This window comes from Pundamilia nyererei, unplaced genomic scaffold, assembly GCF_000239375.1.
Source record: "Pundamilia nyererei isolate P.nyererei 1_Seehausen unplaced genomic scaffold, PunNye1.0 scaffold00005, whole genome shotgun sequence".
NCBI classification, from domain to species: Eukaryota; Metazoa; Chordata; class Actinopteri; order Cichliformes; family Cichlidae; genus Pundamilia; species Pundamilia nyererei.
The window spans coordinates 7,566,093-7,589,622 of record NW_005187406.1 but is presented as its reverse complement, the minus strand read 5'-3'; the positions used below and the strand labels follow the sequence as shown (position 1 = coordinate 7,589,622).

The following is a 23,530-nucleotide window of genomic DNA, read 5'->3' as shown; positions in this document are numbered from 1 at the left end:
TAAAAGACTAGCGTGCATGTCTTATACCCAAGCAATTTCCTGTCAGTGTTTTCTCTGAGTCAGTTGATAATGGGAAAAACATAAAAGGACCCTGCAGAGAGAGTTGACTCCTGCAGCCAGAGGCAATGAACTGCAAAGGCTGACAGCGAAGCACCCGAGGTGTTAGTGTAAAAACTCTTCTTATATCCATGCCGCAGACACTCTGCTACCAAAGTATGCGTATGTTTGCTCAATCTTTTAATTATAAGAGTCAGCTAATTGTAGGTAAAACAGGCCTAAACACAGCACAACATGACACTGACACCATGTCAGTGTCATGTCATGTCTATTTTTTAATGTTTTATGGACAACATATGGAAATCAGCCCTTGGCTATAATCTGGCATGTTTACATGTAATTTATTGTTTATGTTCATTAACATGCACTGTCCTAAATAAATAAAATAAAAAAATAAAATAAAAATTGCCGACATAAATAACTGTACCTGTGTTGGATATAAAGAAGCAATCGTGTCATTGCAGGGGCTGTTTTTGTTCCCCTAGTAATACACGGTGTGATTTAGAATGGACAGAAACTGTACACAGCGGGCTACAACACAACATCTCCAACCAGATCTGCCTCCAGTTCAATTGTGCTCCCTGTACTAAACTGTCTCTATTCCCTTGATGTGGCATTGATCGGTCTACTCGGAGCATTGTCTGATAGTCTGACCACCACCATCAATATTGCATCAAGTTCTTTCTAAACAGCTCAGAACTATTTTGCACTCCATCTAGGGAGAGGTAATAAACATGTCTGTCTTCATTCCCTGGCAAGAATCACATGCCGCCTCATCTCACCCAGTGGCTTTATTTTGTGCGAGGGAGAACTGAATAATTGAGATCCACTTCTTTTGTGGCACAAGGTGAGCTTTGGAAAACAGGACTTGTTACATTATTAATCACTTCAAATATTAATTAGTTATTCTTTGTAATTAGTATGTGGTCCACAGTATCCACTGTGAAGATTAAATGTTTACAACAGAGTAAGTCAATATTTGCTCACTGGAAGTTAAAGCACTCAAACCTGTGGTAGCAGCAGAGGGAATTCAGGCATTCCAGTTCTGTCTTCTGAAAACGCAGCTGGACCAGATTTTGGCCCAGACTCCACCTGACTTCTCACTGGTTTTTTCCTCCATCTCTCTCCTGACCACTGTGGTCTATCTGGCAGATACAGCAATCTAGGGAAGCATGAAGATATTAAATTAAACCAGGAGGAATCAGTCATGCAGCTGCCACAATGCCCTGTGGGAAATATAGTAAAGAACAGTGTTTGAGAGGAGGACATCTACAGTACTGGTGACTCATTGACCCAAGTCCTCTAGCTAGCTCATTAGCCCTTCATTATAACAGGTTCTGCAGACTCTGGTGACAGTGTGCTGATGTTATGTACCTTGATTTTAATTATTGGCCTGGAGCCGCTCAGATGCACTCCTGTGCTACCAAATTGCATCTGATAGCAATCTGTGTGCAATTAGGGTCACTTAAAACATATTCACATTTAAACTGGTGGTTTTGGTCAAACGATTTGAGACAAGAGACCAACCAAGTGCAGAGCCTACTTCTGAGGATGTAGCAGCTCACTAACGATCTCATCTAATGCTATAAACCCAGAAGAGAGACGGAGGGAATGCCATTTTCCCCAGTTCACCTAGTAAAAATGATCTAATTTCATGCCTTTATTTAGCTTGATTTATTTAGCATTATAGTAGGTCTAAGGGATCTTTAAAAAAGAGTAAGTGATCTTTGATGCAACTCCCCCAATGAATAGGGCATCACTAAGGTTAAATTGATTATAACTGAAATTGACCATAATACTGGGTTAGAGAAGTAACAAAAATGCATTAGTTTGTACCGACAAAACGTAATTAGACAAGTAATCACATGTACAATCATCCAAAAGGTACCATTTATCAAATGATTTTAAACAGCAAAAAACAATTTATTCTCATTTACTAAAGCTTTGTAAAATAAGTTGTAGGACACTGTACCGCCCAAATAACTGCTTAAGTTCTTAATACCCACCTGGTTGTTGGGAACATGTTTAGAGTTATGGGAGGTTTTAGGATCCCCTAACTCTGACCTGTTGTACGTGAAGAGGTTAAAATGTTGAAACTTTCTTTTTATCATACTTATTTTTTATTTATTTATTTTTTAGAAAGAGGGGCAATACATATTAATGAACATTTTAACAAATGTAAATATGCCAGATTATAGCCTTGGGCTATGATTAGATTATATAAAAAAGAGAGAAAATAAAACAATAAATCTTTTATGGCATCTGCAGCTCCAGTTCAATTTGAATGTTAGACCAGCATCACTATTAACCTACTAATTAACTTAGTAATATTCACAACTGGAGTGTTTATGTTTCAACAAACTTACAACAAGAAATTGTAATAACCTTTTTCTAATCGAACTGACATTTTTACACAATCACATGTTCACACGGACATTTCTTTTGTTACATTTAAGAAATTCTGTCTCACGCTTACGGCCAATTGAGAATCACAGCTAAACTACCATGCATGTGTTTGATTAGGAAGCCATGTGTCCAGATATGTCAGGCACTGCGCCTTCCCTGATATATTATTTAAGTGCTTCTGTGTTATGCTGCTTTGTTTTTATTGTATTTGGTCGTAAATATTGTGTTTCGCACTCTGTAGAATCCTTTTTCAAACCCAAAAATACATTCAAAATTGTAACTATTTGCACAAGTGTACATCAGAATCAGAATACTTTATTGATCCCTTGGGGAAATTCTTTTTTGTTACAGTGCTCCATTATAAACAACCATTAACAAAGATAGACAATACACTAACTGAGAATAGCACAATATATACAGGCATATATATACATAAAGATCACTTATTAATAAATAGCTGAAAAAGGAAGAACATGTGCAAAAAGTGTGTAGCTATTGCAGTATACAGTGTGTTAAATGGATGAGTTGTACAGATGGCCACAGGCAGGAATGATTTCCTGCGTCGTTCAGTGGTGCTTCTAAACATAAATGATGATCTAGAATGCTACAACTAAAACGACATATCTATTAATCTACAAATAAAGGAAATAAATGATTATTATAAGTTACATTACATTAAAGAAACCAGTCACCCTGTGTTTATATCAAATCAATGTTTCTGATATTTGAAAAATTTAGCATTATATCTATTATATCTAAATCTAGCATTATATGTGATATATGGCCTCTGATATTTCTGATTTGAATTTTTGATTAAACAAGAATATTCAGAACAGAAATATTCTGTCTTTACTCTCCCATTTTAAAATATCCTGGAAAAGCCCTTCCTTATATCACATTTATAAAGCCAATCCCAGCCCACAACCCTCTTTTAATGCAGTGTGTTGCAGTTCATAAGCCTCCTGCTCTTCGCTTGTTAAAATGTAACCATCTATTGACATCAAAATCAAATCTGTGTGCATTAACGCATTTTGTTTCATAGATTTGAATGGGGCCACTTGCTGCCTTTATATGGGAAACTGTCTTTTAGTAACATCAGGACAATATTGACCTCATCTATTTGTGTGTCAGTTGATAGTTGATGTTAATAGATGATGAGTTAAACATTGATTCTGCAATAGGATTTAGGACTGGGCAATGTAATTTGCTTTCTCATTAATGTAAACATTATACATGCTTGTTCAAACCTGACTGTGAGAAAATATTGATCGGCCAAAGACTGAGTTACCTCAGTTAAAGGGCGACGCTCTGTGACTGTTGCTGTTTCTCTCACTGTGTGCAGAGGCAAACAAAGGTCAGCACCGATACAGTACGTTCCTCCCAAAATACCTATGAATGGTAACACGATGACTTCCGGGAGACAACGTTTGAGTGATATTTCAGAAAGTCCTGTCGCCTTTTACATAAATAGCTCGGCTGCTCTTTGTCCTTCATGACTTCCTCCACCCTGACAGGCTGATTGATAGGATTGTGCCTAATCCATTATTTTAGCCCATTGATTGAGCCCAAAGATCAGTGTTGTGGCAGAGGTAACAGGACCCTCCTATGAGATAGCTCCTTCATGCACGCGCAAGCAGAGGTGTCAGCTGCCAGCCTACTAATCACCCTATGCTGTGAGTAATGGCTATGAAAGCAATCACAGAAGAAATGCATCATCTCTGCAGACGCCTGATCTATCAACCTGACTCACTCTCATTTGACTGAAACGCATGCCAACATGAAATATGAAGCTTTGTTAAAGGCAGAGGAGGAGTGGTGGCTCTAGAGCTGCAGAATGTGATAATTAAACACACCCATAAAGACCAATTGTATTTCATATATTGACATGTACATGTTGCGCATTTTCCAAACATCTCCCTGGGTAAACATTTCATGCTTAGCTGTGGTGCATAATTACAATGATTCACTGGTTATATACCAACAGTCATTTTCCACTTCACTCATCTTTCAATTTGTTTCCCCGCACGATATCAGCAGAGTAATAGTGGCAGAAGAAAGAAATGGCTCGCTCGCACACCATCAAATAGCTATTTGTCAGAGAGTTTGATGTTTCATGCAAACAAAAGCAACAAGCAAGGCGTTCTCAGCTTCCCAGATTTGTTGATGGCTGCGCTATGAAGAGGTAGCAGGAGAGACTCGCTGGTTGTCTTTCCCCATCTGCCATATTTGAAGCTGGTTTTGTTGTCATTTTGACTGTGCAGACGTAATTTCACACAGTGGGGATCGTCCCCTCCCCCAACCATTATGGAGAATGCAAAAATTGGCAAAGGGGCTGCTACATTTACTACAGCACGGGGAAGACCGGACGGAGACATCAAGGAAGAGGAAATCCACACAGGCAGATTTTCTTTCAATGAGTGCTAATGTGCCATGACCAAGAATGTCAAACCTGGCCTTTCACACCATAATAGAGTCTCATGATTTATGTTTTGGGCATCTAACAAATGCAATATTTATCATTTTGCAACAAATTACTGCTGCATCTCTGGAAATGAATTCTATAGATTTTCCTCGCGGCTTATTCTGGTTTTCTCTGAGTGAGGGTTATTACTTAATTAGATGGGAGGAAGGCTCTGTCAGACATTTCCCCTGCCTCCAACTGAGACTTTTGTTACCCCAGCTGCTTGTGTAGAATACTGATCGCCTGGCAGATACTTTAACCAATTACCTGACAAATTTGAAATTTGAAATAATATATGAATGCCATTCCTCAAATCCCTGCTCTTGCTTTACTCTCTACCCATGTTTCGCTGCAGGATGAGTCTCCTGTTTTCAGGATTAGCTGGAATCTAGAATCTTTCAAGTTTTACTGCTCATTAGAAATAGAAAAAAAACCTCTTTTGAACTGAAATCAATTATAATGAAAACTAAGTGTTGTACAAACGAAAGCATTTCATGACATGATGTTAAGATTAAGAGATGATTCTTTTTTAAACAAAGTGTGGTCCAGTACAATCTTTTCTTTCATTCTAGGTAAACATGCTCAGTTATCCCCTTCAAAAAGGTTTCTTTGCTGAATTTTATTACATGATACACTTGGGTAATAAAATAATAACTAAAGTGCGTAGTGCCTAAAAATGCAATACGTCTGTTAGGAAGTTGCCGTCATGGTCAAGTAAATCTTTAGTCTCATCAGAGCATGAACGGGTCTTCCAGCTGTGTCTCCTGTGTGTCATCTGACAAACTGTAGCTGACGCGTCACGTGGTTTAGTTTGAGCGCTTTCTTTTTGGCACTCTGCCACACCACAGATTCTGGTGAAGGACAAGGTTCAGCTGCTGTTGTCTGCACAGTCCCTTCACTCTGAATGATACAGCTTGAAGCTCTTTCAGAGTTATTGTTTCTTGGCGTCCTTCCTTAGAAGTCCCCTTCTCGCTTGCTTACTCAAATTTGCAACTGTGCCAAGCTCTCTCCATTTCTTAATGACTGATTAAAATGGCATCAGGGCTTCTCGGTGACTTTTAAATGATTTAGGTGGCTTTTATTGAACGCATGTATACTTGGAAATGTATTTTCTTTTAAGATTTCAAACAAGACAAGTGTTTTTGAGTTGATCAAAGTCAAACCAGACTGCTGGTTCTATAGCCATGTTGTCATCTAGAGGAGGCTGCACTTCAACTGCTTAATAACCCATAACATGGCACTTCCTATAACATAAATCTAATAAGAATGTAAAAGGAAGGGTCCTCTTGATTCAAGTCTGCTTTTGGCAACATTATGGCATCTTGAACTTGAGTTGGCGGAGTTTGCAGAACAGGGCTGAAATTCAGTGGAATTTGTGGAAAGAATAGCAGAACCAAGTAGTTGAAAAACTTTCCTTGGTCTGAAAAATGAAGCTTATGCTGAAATCTGTGTTCTTTGTAATTTTCCTGCAGGAGATGACTACTATTGTAGTAGTAGGAAAACTGCTCTTTTGCTCCGTTACCTCAGTAAGCTTTGTTCAATTACTAGTTTTGAGTCGCATTTAAAAAAACACATTATGTTCATTTTGTAATTTATGAACCAAAATAAGGTTTTGGTGTTTTGAGAGCCCAGTTGCAGCAAAAAAGCCCTATGCAAGTACCAGTCCATTTAAACTGCTCTTGAAGCTACCACCGTGGCTGTTTTGAATACTTTAATGTGTATTTATGTGTCTTTATTAATCCAGCCATGGAAAATAGGGTTGGTATGGCCCATGACTACTCAATAAGGGGCTCTTAAACGACGGGATCAACGCACACTTACCTGTTTGATGCCTTTTAATATATTTGTGAGTCCCCACTAAGTAAGCATATTTATCTTCTATATAAAAATCTGGTGTATATAATATGATGTGATTCCATTACAGCATGTTCTCTGTGTTTAACCTAATGATTACTCTGCGTAAAAGATCAGGGCACCACCCCTGACTGCCTGAAGTAGAATTTCCACAAAAAGTTAGAAAATAGATTTTTTCAGTATTTCAATAGAAACAACAAATTGAAAATTAGTTCAGAAATTCCCAAACTTATTGGGATACTATTATTAATCGATGATTGCTCTTCCAACTTCTCTATCTTGACTTGTAGGTGGCGCAAATTAGTTAATCAGAGAATTACTACATGCTCAAATGTATCCTATGCAACCAGCAGAAAGGCTCATTATGCCATCACTACACTAGTGTGGATAAAAAGGGGGTAGGGTGGCTGTAGCTCAGGAGGTAGAGCAGGTGATCTACTGATTGGAACGTTAGTGGTTCAAGCCCTGGCTCCACCAGTTTTCATGGCAAGTATCCTTGGGCAAGATACAAACCCCAAGTTGCTCTCTGATGCGTCCATTGAAGCATGAATTAGGAAGCTATAAAAAAAATTTAGAAGAAAAGTGATCAGTTGAATGTTGTATAGAGTGCTTTGAGTACCCTAGGGAGAGTCAAAAAGCAAAAAGCCACATCTAGTATAGATGGGAATGCGTACTTTCTATAGGCGGTGCAGACTGTGTGTGAACTGAAAACAAAAATCTGCAAAAGAGACAAGGTTTTACTTCCCAGTGAGAAACATGAAATACTAAGAATCCTAAATACTGTCCTATAAAAACCTTTTGTGTAGCTTTTCCTCGCTCGCCACCAAATGAATCACAATTGCTGTGATCGGTACAACTGATGTGACCAGTGGCATCTTTCTTACATGTTAATAAAGCCATGCTGAACGGTGCACTATTCTCAGCTGGAGCTCTGTAGCCTGTGGCTGCTCACTAAATCTCAATGACTTCATTAAATCATTACCATGAGTCACGGCATGCAGTGCCAACAGCAATTAAAACACAACAGAAAAGAACAGAGTCCTTGGGCCACTGTTTTGCTCTTGAGACTGCTACGCTTTACTAGATTTGGGAGAATGATTGACATACCAATAGGTCCCTAGGTGGATTAAAGAGCCTTAATCAATATTCAAATTTGTCTCACTCACACCCTTTGCCTGGAGCCAATTGTGCAAACCATGTCAAGTGCTGTCTGCTTTTGTGCTTCAGGCTGATTTTGAAGCAGGACACATTTTCTGTCACATCCAGGAATGTGATGAGCCTCTGAAATTTTAATGGCGCAAATGGTGAAAAATGATTGATAAATGGTCAGAAATGATCAAAAGCCAAGCAACGGGGCTCTGAAGGTCTCCACTCATACAGAGAAGGCTCATTAATACGCATACAAATCTTTTTTTGATATTTCATTCCTCATTCAACCAGGAGGCCAAAGGAGATGGAAAAAGCACAACTTTCAATGAATGTGTCAAAGCTTTAATTCTAGTCTCTCCTCTTTTCTTCTGCAGAAACACATTTCTATTCATGAAGTAAACCCGTCATAGCCATGATACCGCATCCTTATGTTTCTTTTATAAAACTCCAGCAAAATGGTAATTGAATTGCAACAGTAGGCTTCCGTCCCTTATGCAGTCTTAAAGAAGCCTTTATCTTAGCAAATGACTGACAGTTGATTATGAAAAACCCAGCTTTTTCTTTTTTTCCTCTTGTGTAAAGACGATCCACCCACACCTTCTGCTTTTGTGTGCACCATTGTTATGGCTCCATTGTTAATGAGTTTAGAATTAACTGTCTGCATTGACTGGAGACCGGAGACCCTGCTGAGGCTGATTGTGTTGTTGAATGGGGAACTGGAGAAGTATGTATGGACAGGGTGCACAGTGTGTGCAGGTGTCTGCTCGCTGTCTAGAAATTCAAGCGCTGCTAGAAGTGGGAAGGGTTTTTCACAGTGGTCGTACTTCAGTACAGGTGACTGCTGTGGAGCCTGACATCAGGTGTCATCTGGTGGCAATTCATCTTTACTTTGAATTTTATTGTAATTTTTTTTTATTTTGATGTAAAGAAAGCATCCACTGCTAAAGCTGGAGCACCAGTTAAAAGAGGGCATTAAATACTACCTAAACTAATCCATTGCACTCAGTTCTACTTGTATACTCAGAGACATTTGGCATTAGCCATTGTAAGCGTAGATATATTTGTATACCAGTTCTTACTGCTTTTTTCCAGCAATGGAAGAACAGAGTGATTAGACACAGCGTCTGAATGTTTTCACTCATAAGACAACTTTTATCGAATCATATATAAATATGTATGTATTCATTATGACTTGAAACAAGCCCACAATTTCTATGGAGAAGGAAATTGTATTGTAACCAGAAGAGTTCTCTCATGCTGATCATTAGAAAGAAGGTATTTCCACACTGAGTTCACTTCTCAAACCCAGAAGTGGTTTTAACACGTCTGTATTGTTCGACAGCTATTTTGGAAACATTATGTTCTTGACTTGCATATGTGCACATGTGCAGTTATGTAGACCAGTTATTTTTTCACCCACGTTCAACCAATTTCTGAATGTAACATTTCTGAACACCTTGCTGGAATTTCTTACCTTAACTTATTACAATTTAGTGGCCAAAGATCCCTGAGAGATCACTGTAATCACTTTTTTTTCTTAATAACATAAGAAATCACACACTAATTATTATTAAACGTAAACTCAAATGAATTTTAGGATTAAGCAATGAAGTAATGACATTAATGAGCAGTAGAATCATGATGTGGAAGAAAGCCCAGAAGCTAAAAAACTTCTTTATTCATCCATTTTTCGTGGATGTGGTTTTTCACGATTTTAAGATTTGACATTGTTGTATTGTAGGGTCTTTACCTACAATATGAATGCCTTGAGGTGATTGTTGTTGGCATTTGGCCTGATAAAAACTGAATTGAATTTAAATTGTGTATTTAGATAGGAGTGTACTGGAGGTGTGCATGCAAGTAGGCCATTTAGTTTAAGCCAGCCAAGACTACGGCAACTGTAATGAGTTTTGGTCTTGAGGATATCTGAAGTCAGAGTGCTGCTTATATGCTTAGTTTCCCTGCTGATTGTCAGTTCATTAAATACCTTCAATGCCATTCTTTAAAAAATATCTATCTATCAATGTTAAACACAGAAGATGTCTCATGTGGATCAAGTAGGTGAAGAATTTATAGAAAGACAATGCTGGGAAACACAGTACTATTTAAACCATCCGTCACAGGTCAAGCAATTTTAGTTATATAGCAGTGCTAAAAAGTATACTGTAGTAATCTGGCTGGATGCCTCCTGTGCTTCTGCTACTTCTCTTGCGCTCTGTCCTACAGCATAGTTCTCCAAAATGAGCTTGTGGACAGGAGATGAGATATGATCCTTGGAATTAAAACAGCATTTTCTACTTTGATCATCCAGCACTGTGTGAAGCACTGAAATAAGACTCTTCTTTATCGAATCTCTACTCTCACTCTCCCTCTCTTAATCTTTCCCTTGCTTGCTCACCCCACTCTTTCTGAGCTTGGGGGATAGCTGTATGAGATGAAGAGTTAATGAAGATTTTTTTTCTTCCCCTGCATGAAGACGGGTAAACTCTTGACAACTTTGTACTCTGCTTTTGTTAATCATGTCACGATCAGCTTTCATGCTTTACAATCCCAACCCCTGAACCAGTTAAGCATGAATATTTAACATTGTTATTTTCAAGTCTCTATGAATACGGCTTAAATAACTGCATGAGCTGCTGCTACACAAATGAATCGGGACTGTAGTTGGCCGAATGGCTTCAGCCTTCTCTGTGTAACAATCTCAGTAATCTCCCTGTTTATTTCTTTTCATTACACACCATCTTATTTTATACCACTTACACGCCCTCGTCCTTACACAAACACTCATATGTGGCCATGTCTTCATAAACTGCTACTGAGATGCAACATTGTCAAATAGCCATTTAAGATGCTATCATCTGATATGGAGGCTGACGTGGGATGATGCTAGAAGTGTAGTTATGTAAGCAGCTTTCTCAGGGACTGATAGCAATCCAGCAGGGGAGCGGCGGTGTGTGTGTGTGTGGATGTATATTGGGTGTGGGTCTGGGGTTGTGAAACAAATCACACATTCAGTACGCTACATAATATTACACCCAGTGTTTTGCCACAGGTACAGAGATTCACTCCTTCAGGGAATTTGATTTGTTAACATGCTAATGTGCTGAGATTAGCGAAGCAACAAACTGAGCGTGCATCACTCAGTGAGGTGCTGATTGAAAGAAATCAACAACAGGGGAAGTGGGGAAGAAACAAAATGCACATTTTTGAAATTAAACCATTTTATTTACAGACCAAAGATAGACACACTTGATTTTTAACCAAAACAAATACCAAGCTGTATATGGACCATGCTGCATTGCAGAGTTTGCAGTCACATGACCGCTAATCATGTGACCCTACAAGAATTTCTATTTACAGGGTATCATATGCCCCAAATTCTAACTGTATTCTTCTGCTGTATTACGTAATTCATTTTAAAGACAAGTCCTATGACTGAACTATGGAAATATGTAGCTTGCTTTAAATGATCTTGAAGTGATTGGAGGCTCCTTCCATCTCAGTAAACCAGTGAGGCATCCCAACAGCTGCTCTGCATGTTACGCTGAAGGTTTCGAGTTAGCTCGAAACAATGATCCATTTGTTGTGATGAATTAATAATCATTTTGTTTGACTGTGTGTTCAGCTCCCAGGCTGCATCTCCACTATCAGCAAACATGGCTAATGTGATTTTAGGCCAACATATGCTACGTTTTGCGTCAATATGAAATACAAGAGTACGCGAGGAATTTGTAGTCATAAAAAAACATTTAGTTTTATTGCAACATGCATCACAGTATGGCAGCAGCCCCTGAAGTCAGTATTCCCATCATGTTGCTCGTTAATGCTCATTACTATCAGTGATGTTTACAGCATTGATTGCTGGATGGAAACAGATTTGTGAATTATGAACTTCTCAGTAAATATCAGGGGGCCAAGTTTTGCCCATTTTATTGGCTCATACTTTTCCCCTCACCTTGGGTCTGTGTTTATTATGAACACATGCCACGTTTGGGGCTGACATTTGAGCAGGCCGACTCCACATCATTGATTTCAGGTAGTCCTGCTGATATGTCAGGGCCTACAGGGGCATAGGTGGCTGGAAATGCAGCTGCGGCCCTGTAGAACAATCTTGGGCTGAAAATTTGAGCAAACATTGTTCACTTCTGATGGTGGGTGTGCTGGCAAGGAGATTTTCCTAGGAAAGGAGGTCTCCTCTGTGCACCCACTTCTCTCTACAGCTTCCACAGCCAGCATCAATACATGTATGTATGTGTAACCATCTTATTCCATGTAAGGAGCACATTTAATGTCGTATACTGTTGAGCTTTTATATTTGTAACCCAGCTTTTGATTTATCTAATTTGTCATGCGCCGTGGTGCGCGGGCACGAAAGGATCCAGGCGCAGACTCCGAGCTAACAAAAAGACACTTTATTAAAACAACGAAAGGCGACCCGGGGAAAGTAGAGAGCAAAACAGAAACTAAAAATCCGGGGAAACAATGACACGAGGAAGCTGGGATCGGGACGGCGGGGGGCTGCAATAGAAAGGGGAGATGATTACTAGGGAGCCAGGAAGCGGGGAGAACATATCAGGACTGACTTAGAGTAGGGGCTTACGATAGAACGGAACCGTGGGAGCTCGGGAGGGAAGTGTGGCAGTCCGTGGGGGGCAGGAAGTCCGTGGAATGGCGAGTGGGCCAGGTGAGCACCGCGAGATCCAGTTGAGCCGGAGGACAGGCAGGTGGCAGACGCCGAGTAGAAACCTGGACAGAAGTAGGCAGGTTAAACAAAGTTCCAAGCAGAAGAGAATGCACACTTTTCGTGGAAGTCTGGTTACCACTGTGGGGATGACTACGGACTGGCGTGGAGCATCCGTCAGCGCCGGATTAAGTGGATCTCCGTGTAATCACCGGGATGGAGAGCAGGTGTGCTGGTGATGGCCCAGCCCGGGGGTGTGGCTACCCGAGCATCACGCATTCCACAGACACAGGACCACGGACCATGACAAATTTCTTAACGGACTGTTTGAAACCTTTAATTTATCTGGTTTCTCGGTATTTTAAGAAAATGCAAAATAACTGACTGCTTTACATGGCAACACTGTGAAATGAGACAGTTGTTTGCTTGTGCAATGCTGAAGGGAACTGCTGAATCTTCCTGTAGCAGTCTTCAACAATATGAGTTTCTGTTGACTAAAACACTGCGCACATCATAAAATACACTGCATAATGCTGACTCAGGAGAACAGTAACTAATGCTCAGGTATCAAGGTTTCTTGTCACCATTTGCTTCTAAAAAATGTGCATCAACCCTCAGGCTGGCATGAGAAACCACAAATAGGGCTTCTTACAGCAGGGTCACAAAGAGATGAATTGCCTGCATTACCTCCAATAAAGAAAAGAAAATATATTCTGTGGCTACTAAAGCTGAAGGTTTATGGAAGCTACACATTTTACTAGGCTTTAAACTGAGCATAGATTTCACTGCAGGTCCCCAACACTCCCATGCTGCAGGAATACATCCACATCCTCCTCATTATCCCCCTCACCAAGCATAGGGCATCAATCAGGTGCATTGAGCGTGTTCTCTGGGGGAAACACTCTGCAACCATCAATACGTCAGCCTTGCATCACATGTCTTATAGATTTATCAAGTCATTTATTATTTATTGATGTGAATAAAACTCAAGGTCATCTTGTAAGAGTCTTCGCCCATACTGCTTGAGAGGGTACAGCAAGGGTTTGATTTCAGTGGTCTTACTGCTCCTGTAAGGTCACAACCTCGTGAGGTCAAAGTGACCATAGCTAATCTGATGAAGAGGTTACCATGAACTACTCATCAATAACACTCTACAGCAGCTCAGCTACTGATATGATAATGAGCACATTCAAATATATATGTCAAAAGATTCAAATGAAAAAGATACATGACTCAGCTTTTCTTTCAATACAACCCATCTTAATATTTGTTAGTGTATTGCCCTACCTCTCCACCAAATATTTATGACAGATGTTTGCTCTAATTAGTTAGTTTTTTCCTCATATTTTTGGAAGATATGAGCTCATTATTTTTTCAGCTGCAGGCAATTCCAAGCTGCTGTATGTTGTTTTTATTTCAGCTTAATAAGTCAAAAAGAGTTAAAGCACTTTGTTTAGATATAGAATCAGCTCAAAATCAATAAAATGATACAATCAATACATGAATTTACTACTACTATGATAGTAACAAATAATTAATTAACTATTAAAATGACACACTAAACCGCTGTCTGTCCGTCTGTTTATTCGTAGCTGAGCAAACACACAGTTTTTCGGTCCACCGCCTGCAGCTGCATGCAGTTCTTCACTTTGAAAATTGAAATAAAAAAGGAAAGCTTTGGCATACATTATGCTTTTTTTTCTTTCACTCCCACCATTAAATTTAATATAACATATTTAATGGTGTAGCCAGATCGCATTTTGGCAGCCGCTGGTAACCATGAGCTTTGTTGCTCTCACTGTTACAGGAGCTTGTTTTTGGAGCAATAGTGTGTCCACAGTTAAAATACCTATTACTAGCTTAGTTCTGAACCATATTTTAAGTAGTTTTACTATATAAAGCGTCAGATAAAATGATCTGATTTCTCTGCTATGGGTGGTTCTTTACAATATAAAAGGGAGACAGGAAAGACCCAGCAGGCTATACACTACAGTGAGCACACTAGTGTGTCCATGTGTCTTCACTCTGTTGGGTATGTGTACTTTAGCATTTCATTACTGAGGTGTAGTGTTTGCAGATTTCTCTCACAGGGGATTTCACATAAACCACTTAATGTATATGTATAACTACACTTAAATCTGCAATTCATGCTCATCAGTATATCCGCAGTAAAATAACACCCCCACCTTTTGTCATGAATGTATTATAGAGTCGTTGGGTTTAAGGTCAGAACTGGCATGCACACCATGTAGACACAGAGCTGGGGAAAATATCCTTGTAGCTGCGTGTTGTTGTGTGGGAGGCAGCCACGATGAGAAGCTGATGTTAAATCGATGATGATGGATCAAAGTGCTGCATGGCTGGAGCCCTGCGGTGTTAGGGTGTGCGGAACAACAGTGACTTTTGCATCTCTTCCTTTCTACTCATTAGCCTCTTTGTCTCCTCTTTTACCCCAATTCTCTCTTCATCTTGAAACCCTCTCTGTCTCTCCCCTACATTAAGAGGAATGCAATGTGTGTCTGAATTTTTGAGTGGAGAGAGAGGTGACTTGATGCTTTGTGTCATGGTGTCAGGTAGAATCAGACACTAGCAGATGGGAAGAAAAATATTAACCTTTAATAAACAATCAGTATCTGTGCACAAAAACTGTCCTCACTTTTGGTAACATTTTGCCTGTAACCACTATAAAAGACATGTTTGTCATGAGTGAAGCTACTACGCTTCAGTGAGGCTGAATTTTGGCATGTAGAATAACAGCAAAATGGTTGTTTTCACCTCTGAACAAGACTATTGTAAATTTAACCACATGCAAAAACAATAACTGCCAGTTATTCAGTGTGATCATGTTCTATAACCATCCAAGTGGCAGAATCTAATCACTTGGTTCTGTTTTCTAGGAGAAAAACATTGGCCGGTCCGCTCCCAGAGTCACCATGGTAGGGATGGCTATTCTTTGTTAAAGGTTAAAGCTGCCTCTAGCCACTTATTTTACATTTGCTTTATGAACCTGTTAAAGATTTATACAGATAATATAATATAATATCAACTTCCTGCGTGTTTGGAGGCAGCTTATACCTGGAGTGTTAATTGTAGTGAAGTGCCTTCCCATTGATCTCTATTTGTATACTCAGTATATAACCTCCTACTTGACATTTAGCTTTTCTGTCTATGTGACAAGTGCACATGTGTAGTCTTGTTCATTTGTGTGCTATTTTTAGGGGTGAAACGGTACACAAAAATAATTAGTATGGTTAAAAGTCTATGCAATGTTAAAACAAGTTGAAGTTGTGCATAATAAAGACAAACATGCTATGTCACCCTTCTGCAAAGAATATTTTTCCAAGCCTGAAGCAGCAGAAAAAACAGATTTATGAGGAAATAGCCAACCTGGTTTTATCCAAAGCTATAATACGAAACAACCAAATAACTGGCACTTTTGAATCAGCTGTGATCACTGGTGATTTTTCCTTGAAGTATGCCTCCAGTCATGTCTGTAAGGTTGCCTCCAACACATTTTGGTTGTCATGCAGCCGCTAACTGGACTCTAAAATCCTAAAATAATTAATTGCACATTAGAATTGTCAAGTCATGGTTAAAAGAAAAATATACCTCTTTTTTTCAATTCCAAGGTTTTACATATCAGGACATCACAAAAAATGAGAGATGAACAAAAAAATATATCAAGTCATTATTTAAGAAATATAAAAGCAAAATGTAGAAGCACTGAGGGAAAAACTAAGTGTGCCCAATGATTCAGTAGCTTGTAGAATCATTTTTATTAGGAATAACTTAAATTAATCATTTCCTTTAAGGCTTTGTCAGTCTCTTCATTGAGGTTTGCAGAGATTTGTTTATACACAGCTCTCATGTCAAGGTCATGCCACAGCATTTCAAATAAGCTGAGATCTGGACTGACTGGGCCATTGCAGTGCCTTGATTATTATTTTTTTTCCCATTTTTTAAATAGATTTGCCGGTATGCTTGGGATCATTGTCCTGTTTCATTACCTTATGTTACCTGTGAGACATTTAACTCTAGAATAAGTTGGTACACAGTACTGAGTCTGTATCCCAAGATCCGCCACCGTGTTAGATAGTTGGTATGTCATGCAATGATGTTTCTTTTAAAGAGAAGTGGCTAATTACTGGCAACCTTTCCAGAACATGTCATACTTGTTCAGTTTTTTTCTAATTGTATTGTCCTGAACTTTAACGTGCTTACTGAAGTTTATAGATCCAGGATGTAAGTTTTTGTAATTCCTCTGCAAACTGGTCAATTTTATTTTGGGATGCATTTTCCCTGGATGTCCATTTCATCATCACTCCATTACAGAACTTTGGATTCGTGGACAGATTGTTTGGAAACAAGCTAATAATACTAATCAGATTAATGAGTAGGACCAGATAATGTTTTAGGTTGTCCTGATATGTAAAACCTGAGAAATGAAAAGGGGAGGTGTGTTTTTTTTTTTTTTGCCCTAGCTCTACCTTTCTTCATCCAAACTTTAGTTCCACGTATTTGGTAGACTCAGTGAATGTGGTGCACTAGTCTGTGTCCAGTTTTTGTCATTTTGAATGATAGCCAGGTGGTGCCTCTTATACATCCAAGGGCTAATACATACATTAGTATGTTGTTGGACAAAAGTGGCGATCTGTTAAAGCTCTGCAGATGGGACCATCTAACTTGAGATAACAAGCTTCCTTTGCATTAAAATATAGACTTAATTAGTCTTACGCTAATTTAAAGGCAAACTGAACCCAATGCCCTGTAACAGGCTATATGTATGTACCGTAACACCCCTATCTAGTTCTGTTTAGGTCACTGGTGTGGTAATGTGGGCTTGCCTATAAGAAAACACTGTTGAGAGGAGATTTGCACTAAAAAAGTTTCAGCCTACTTATTTAAAAATATATATTTTTAAAAGCTAACCAAACTAGGACAGACTTTTTGTAAACAAGAATATTCTGTACCTCCTGATGTTTGTTGAAGCTGGCCCACATTATATGACTATTTTTTTTTAAATTGTGCTGTGCATTAAAACTCAACTGGTCTTGTTTCACGCTTGTGTTCTAATTCCTGCCCTTTGGACTGTATGTTTTGAAATGTTTCACTTTCTATGTGTTGTCCTCTTTACTGAATTGAATGTCCTAACCTCTATGGTGTACGTGCTCTTCGATTCTGTCCGTCTCAGTGGAGAGGAGGGCTGGTCTATGAAGGCATGGATAAAGGCAGTTTTGATGATGTTACTTTTTTAATTTTAAGAAGACATCAGATAAATCTGTCCTTATTCTTGCTTACGATATACGGACCCTCCTCTTCCTCCTCTACCTCTTCTTCGCCCTCCGCCTCCTCCCAAAGGAAGTCTGCTTTTCAACAGCCTGCAAAAGGAGTCGGTTGGTATGTCGATCAACTGTGAAGCAGAAGAAACTGATTCTTTTCTGCTGAGGTATTATTCCTACAGTGCGCCAAGCGATGAAAACGGCATATTGTTACACTGTTTGATTTTCAAGAAAGATTATCTTTAAACCCAGGGAGCCACTGTGGCTTTGTGGCGAGAGAACCGAGTGTAACCACGCAAGCTTTGTAGGAACATCATGACACACCACTTCAATAAAACGGATGCCTTATTGCCTTTTAACACTTGGGGTCACAGTCCACAGTGGGTTCACTGTCTATCACATTTCAAAATGAACTGGGTATGAAGTCCATCTCAACCTCTTGCCCTTCCCCTTCCCTGCTGAGACTATCATGGCACATTTGTCAAGCAGCAGAGGCAGTGAATTGTCAAGTAACTGCTTGGCCTTTGGTGTCTTGGGGGTGATTGTGAGTTATGAGATAAAGAGCGATACTTACTGGCGCTGTGGATAGACAGAGTCTGTGTTGTATTTGGATTTTACTGCACTTGGAAGAACATAGTAGCAACCCTCTTTGTTAATGTATTTATCTATGAATGCATAATAAAATCTGAGTATTTCTGTGCAGCTATTAGCTTCCAACAATTCAAAACACTCATTAACAGACATGAGGTAGAGATCAGTCCGCAACCTTGACCATGTAGCAATACACTGTCTGTAATACTAAAAGTATACAGACAGGAAACCGCTCCAGTTACTGTAATTTTTAAAATTTTCATTAATGTATGTAATCGAACTCGCTGCTGTGAAAAATCAATAAAATAATTTAAAATACGATCCAAACCTTTCATCTGATTTTTAAAGCCAGTGACAAGTACAGCATACGGATGAGAAAAAGATAGTGTGTTACTACATGGTTTTGTTTAGAACTTGTTTTGTGAAACTGACCTGTAATTCAATCGTTTTTACTAGCTGTGTAGAGCTGCACTTTATTTTAGTCATTACCTGTTCAGAGGGACTGTTCTCCTTTCACTAATGTGTGGCAAATCCTTTCTTTGGTATTTCAGGCCATTGAAAAAACACAAAACTGATTTTAGAGATTCCGGGAATCCAGTTTCCCACCTAAATGTAAAAATCATTTGTCTCACACCCTAAGAAGGATATATAATTGGTGTCCTGTGTTGTTTATGACTGACTAATATAGGCTGTATGGCTCCTGCTTTCCTACTTGTGGAATAAGATTCTTTCATAGTCTAAAGTCATCAGAAAGTAGCTATATGTACAAAGTAAAGTTAACAATACATTCCACACCTGCTAGCTGGTGAACACAGTGGCATAGTGAACAGTCAAATAAAGAGTGAGCCATTCAGAGGTGGATTTGCTGGTGTTTGTCAAATCATTGTTCTGCTGCATAACCCAAGTGCGCTCAGCTGACTTTCTCCTTCAGAATTTTCCGATAGAAAGCAGAATTCATGGTTCCCTAAATTACAGCAAGTTGTCGAGGTCCTGAAGCAATGAAGCAGCAACAGACCCTCACAATACCACCACAGTGTTTGACTATTGGCATGATGTTCTTCTTATGAAATGCTGTTGAATTACATGATGGTACAATTAGAAAATACTTATCCACACAGGGCCGGGTGGGTCTGGATGGTTGTTTCCTTTGATGAATGAAATCATCATTTAAAAACTGTATTTTGTATTAACTCAGGTTTTCATAGTCTAAGATTAAAATTCATATAAAGATCTAACATAGTGAAGTTTGACTGAGAAATTACAGAACTGTGTGTGAATATGTTTGTCATATCTTTGCAAGGCCATAGCATATCAAATATATCTATGATATGAATTCTAGAGTTTAGTCTCAAGTGGCTGAAAAAGACAGCAACAAGGTTTCAGAAAACCTTGGTTGTGTGAGAGCTGTTGGATTTGTTAATGGCAAACTTCGGTGCTGAATTATCAACCCGTATGCCGTTAGCTCATTATTTTCAGTCTCGTTTCCATTGCCTTTGCATATACTGTTCATCATCGCCGCTCTTTCTGCCAGTACATAACACCATGCTGTTGTCAGGCACGAGAATTAAAACAGCTACATTTAGGATGGTCATAATTTTCTCCAAAGGAAATCCCGTCATATTAATTAACATGATGTCAATGTGATGCTATAGTTGAGTATTTATTACAGAGTTTTATTTGCAAACAAGTTCCCTGCGCTTTCTTTAATTTGAAATGTGTTTTGCTGATACTGCAAAGTAATGCTGTACAAAGTCTTTTTCCTATCTGTTGAAATTTCTGTTCTCATTGTTTTTGTTATGGCCCTAAAGTCAAATATTTAGTCTAAGCCTTTTGTCGCTTAAAATTGTGTTTGACAGATAAGAGACACCCAGTTAAGAATGAGCACTGAGGGCTAAAATTAGATGGGGTAAAAGTGCTATAAATATAACTTATAAGCATTATCACTAGGATTGCAATTGGGTCAGAGTTAAGCCTCCTGCTCTTCCAGTGAAATCAGAGAGGAGGTGGGGCCTGAAGCTTTGTCCCTTACTTACTGAGTGAAGTAGGGCTATTATGGCAGTTAACATTTAGCGATTAAATGTGAACAGTCTTTGTCAGTTGGTAAATGTCAAGCCCATGGCGGCTTTCCTTTCGTCTACCTTTGCTGCGAGAGGAAGGGAAGGGACATGTTGGTGCCACTGGGCTGTCAGCTGAGCCAATGGGACATATACTGCATATCTGTCACACTCATTCTGCACAGATTCTGGTGCATAGATACACGCATGCACAGTGTAACCCCACTGTCACCACCTCCATCTCCTCTGGGCCTTTTATAATGCTGGTAGCTGCTCTAGCTAAGGCTAATGGGATGGCAGGGCTGCTGGTTTTAAAGAGGGGTGTCGTGAGGAGAGTGGAGCAGAAAGCTGAAGATGGCTTTCTAATAGAACTAGGGTGGGTGCTTTGGAGTCAGAGGGAAGAGGTGGAGGGATGCCTTGTGGTCACTGGGCCATTTACTTTTCATCCCAGCACCCCAGCACGTCCTCCTTTTTCATACTTTCTCCTTCTCTTATCTACTTTGTGTCTCACTTTATCCTTTGCTCACTGTATTTCTGTCTCACTGTGCTTGCTTTCCTCCCTCCTCCTCCTTGTTGTTCAGAAATACTAGGCCTTTGGGGTTCCATTAAGTTGTGCATGAGCAGCTTTAACATCAGTGTCTTGAAGTCTGTCTTTGACCACCAAGATTTCTATGATAATCAGCTCATGCTTTGTTTTTTCCAAAGACACCAAACTAGCAAATACACTTAAAAATCATACAAACAATCTAAAGGGATATGTTTTGTTTTGTAAGAAGAACACAACAAAAAAAGTAAATATCTTCTCTGTGTTATACAAGCTAAAGTTGTCTTTTGATGGTACACGTTTGTATAAGCCAGCTTTCTGTAAGGTATTGCACCACCAAAAAGCTGCAAATGAGTTCTCAGTTTCTCAAACCTGCAGCATTAAAACTACGAACAGGTGAATTAAACAGCAGTGATTATCTCATTCAGTGTTGGAAAGGTTACTTTTAAAATGTATTCCACTACAGATTACAGAATACATGCCCCAAAATGTAGTTTGTAATGTATTCCGTTAATTTACTTAATGTGAGTAACATATTGTGAATACTTTGGATTACCTAATATATTGTCATGCTTATTATGTTACTCCCCAACACTGATCTTATTACAATTCAACATTCTGCTAGGATCAAAGTATTTTTGTACATTGTGTACTACTTTCCCAAGGACTACACATCTAAACATTACTGCCAACCAACCACAAAGCAAAATTACTTTAGAAATTACCTGAAAAAAGTTCACCATGACTTAAAAGTTCCAGCGCTACATTCCATCTAAGGATTTGCTGTCTGCCCCAGAACAAACCTATTCCACTGAGTCCCCACCCTAACTAAGAGGACTGAAGAGTTCCACCTGTCCAGGACTTGGTGGATAGGAGATGTTTTGATGCAGTGAGGGGAACCTGTGCAATCTTAGACAGGTGTTAATGTTGTGGCTGATTGATGCATTCTTGTAAGGGCAACAGCTCAAGTTTCATGCTAATGAGACAGGCAGTATGCACAGCCCTTACTGGCAGGCTTGAATACTGGATGAGCAAAATGATTCCTCAATTCAGAACTCTATTAGAGTTAAGGTTTGGAAAACTTTGGAATCGTGGCATCATAAGCTATGGTTAAAGTCTTGTAGGATTAATGAATTCACTGGGTATTAACTGTAATTTATCTGGATTTGATTTCTGAACATACATATGGTGAGAAATGGATCCAAATGTTGGACAAAATCTCAGGATGACAAAAAAATCTATTTGCCAAACTAAAAAAAAGAGGATAAATCAAAACATGCTGTACAAATCTAGCTGAGGAGAAAACTAATCCAACAGAGATGCGAGGAAATCGAAAAAATGATGTAAGATAGGAAAACTGGTAGACACATGAGGGTAAACGGATGATGTGAAAAATAGGAAGAGAGGATTAGAAACACACAGGGACACAGCTGGAGCAGAGGGCGGGTGAGAATCTTCAAAAACAGGCTAAATGGGTATGTTTGGGTATGTTCGTCATAGCAAATTACATGGCAAGCTAACACACCTTTTGATTAGCTGTTAGCATAGCATAGCATCTATGTTAGCATAGAAAAAAATCACCTTGAACAGTAAGCTACTCAAGCATTATTTGATTTCATTAGCCTGCAGCAGCGCTCAACCATTTCAATAAACACAGTGTGATTAAATGAGAACTGTAAGCGACTTGAAAAGTTTAGCGTTTCTCAACTCTTGAGCACAAACAATGCGACATCTCATTTAAACTGGACGCGGGGCATGCCTGAAGCATCAAATATGTTTGTGTTCACACCATTTATTAACATTTGTTTTTCCTTACCCAGATATGGGGTTGGGGTTAACTACAGCTTTGACTGGAAATGAAATCCAGCCTCTTTCATGAAATTTGGAGCTTCCGCTATTCAGCTACTGTACGTCTTCAGCCTCACTTTCACCCTAGCTACACGAAGGGCGCACTGTATTTGTGCTGAACGTATTTTATTAATTATTAAATGTGAAACTGTCCTTTCTAAAGTGAATCCCCAGGGAATACTGATCTGGAATAGAAAAGTCAACCTTTGCTAATTTATTCATATATCACTGTGACTCTGTTATGTTTGTGTACAGTACATGATGCTTGTATGTGGCTCAAAATGATTTTGTATGTGCATGGTGCTAACATTAGGCAGCTGGTGTCTAGAGCTTGGTGACCTTGGTCATATGTTTGTTATTTTTCTCCCCTTTCAGTCTCTCATCACTCACCACTCTCTTCTCTGTCATTTGCTTCACTAGAGATTGTGGCCAAATACACATATCCCTATTCACTGGATATTCAGTGGCTTTTCAGTAGTTGGACAGAACGCAAATCCTTAGAAATGAATGTTCTGATAGTTTCTATGATACCTCAGAGTATGTGACTACAAATGCTTATTTAACCTTGCCAAGGGGTTCAAGGTATTTTCTGAGTTTCTCAGCATG

The 23,530-nt window shown here is 39.2% G+C and overlaps 1 protein-coding gene across 5 annotated transcripts in view; it reads left to right on the top strand.

The window, feature by feature from the left end:
- The window catches only part of shisa6 (shisa family member 6), a 77,320-nt gene that overhangs the window by 36,636 nt on the left and 17,154 nt on the right, over positions 1 to 23,530 (top strand). For 3 of the 5 annotated variants that reach the window (XM_005721922.1, XM_005721921.1, XM_005721919.1), the window contains exon 5: positions 15,506 to 15,544. The exons of the other annotated variants lie outside the window; for them this stretch is intronic. In XM_005721922.1, coding sequence (XP_005721979.1) covers positions 15,506 to 15,544 — 39 coding nt within the window. The remainder of the gene's footprint in view (positions 1 to 15,505; positions 15,545 to 23,530) is intronic. 5 annotated transcript variants of the gene reach the window in all.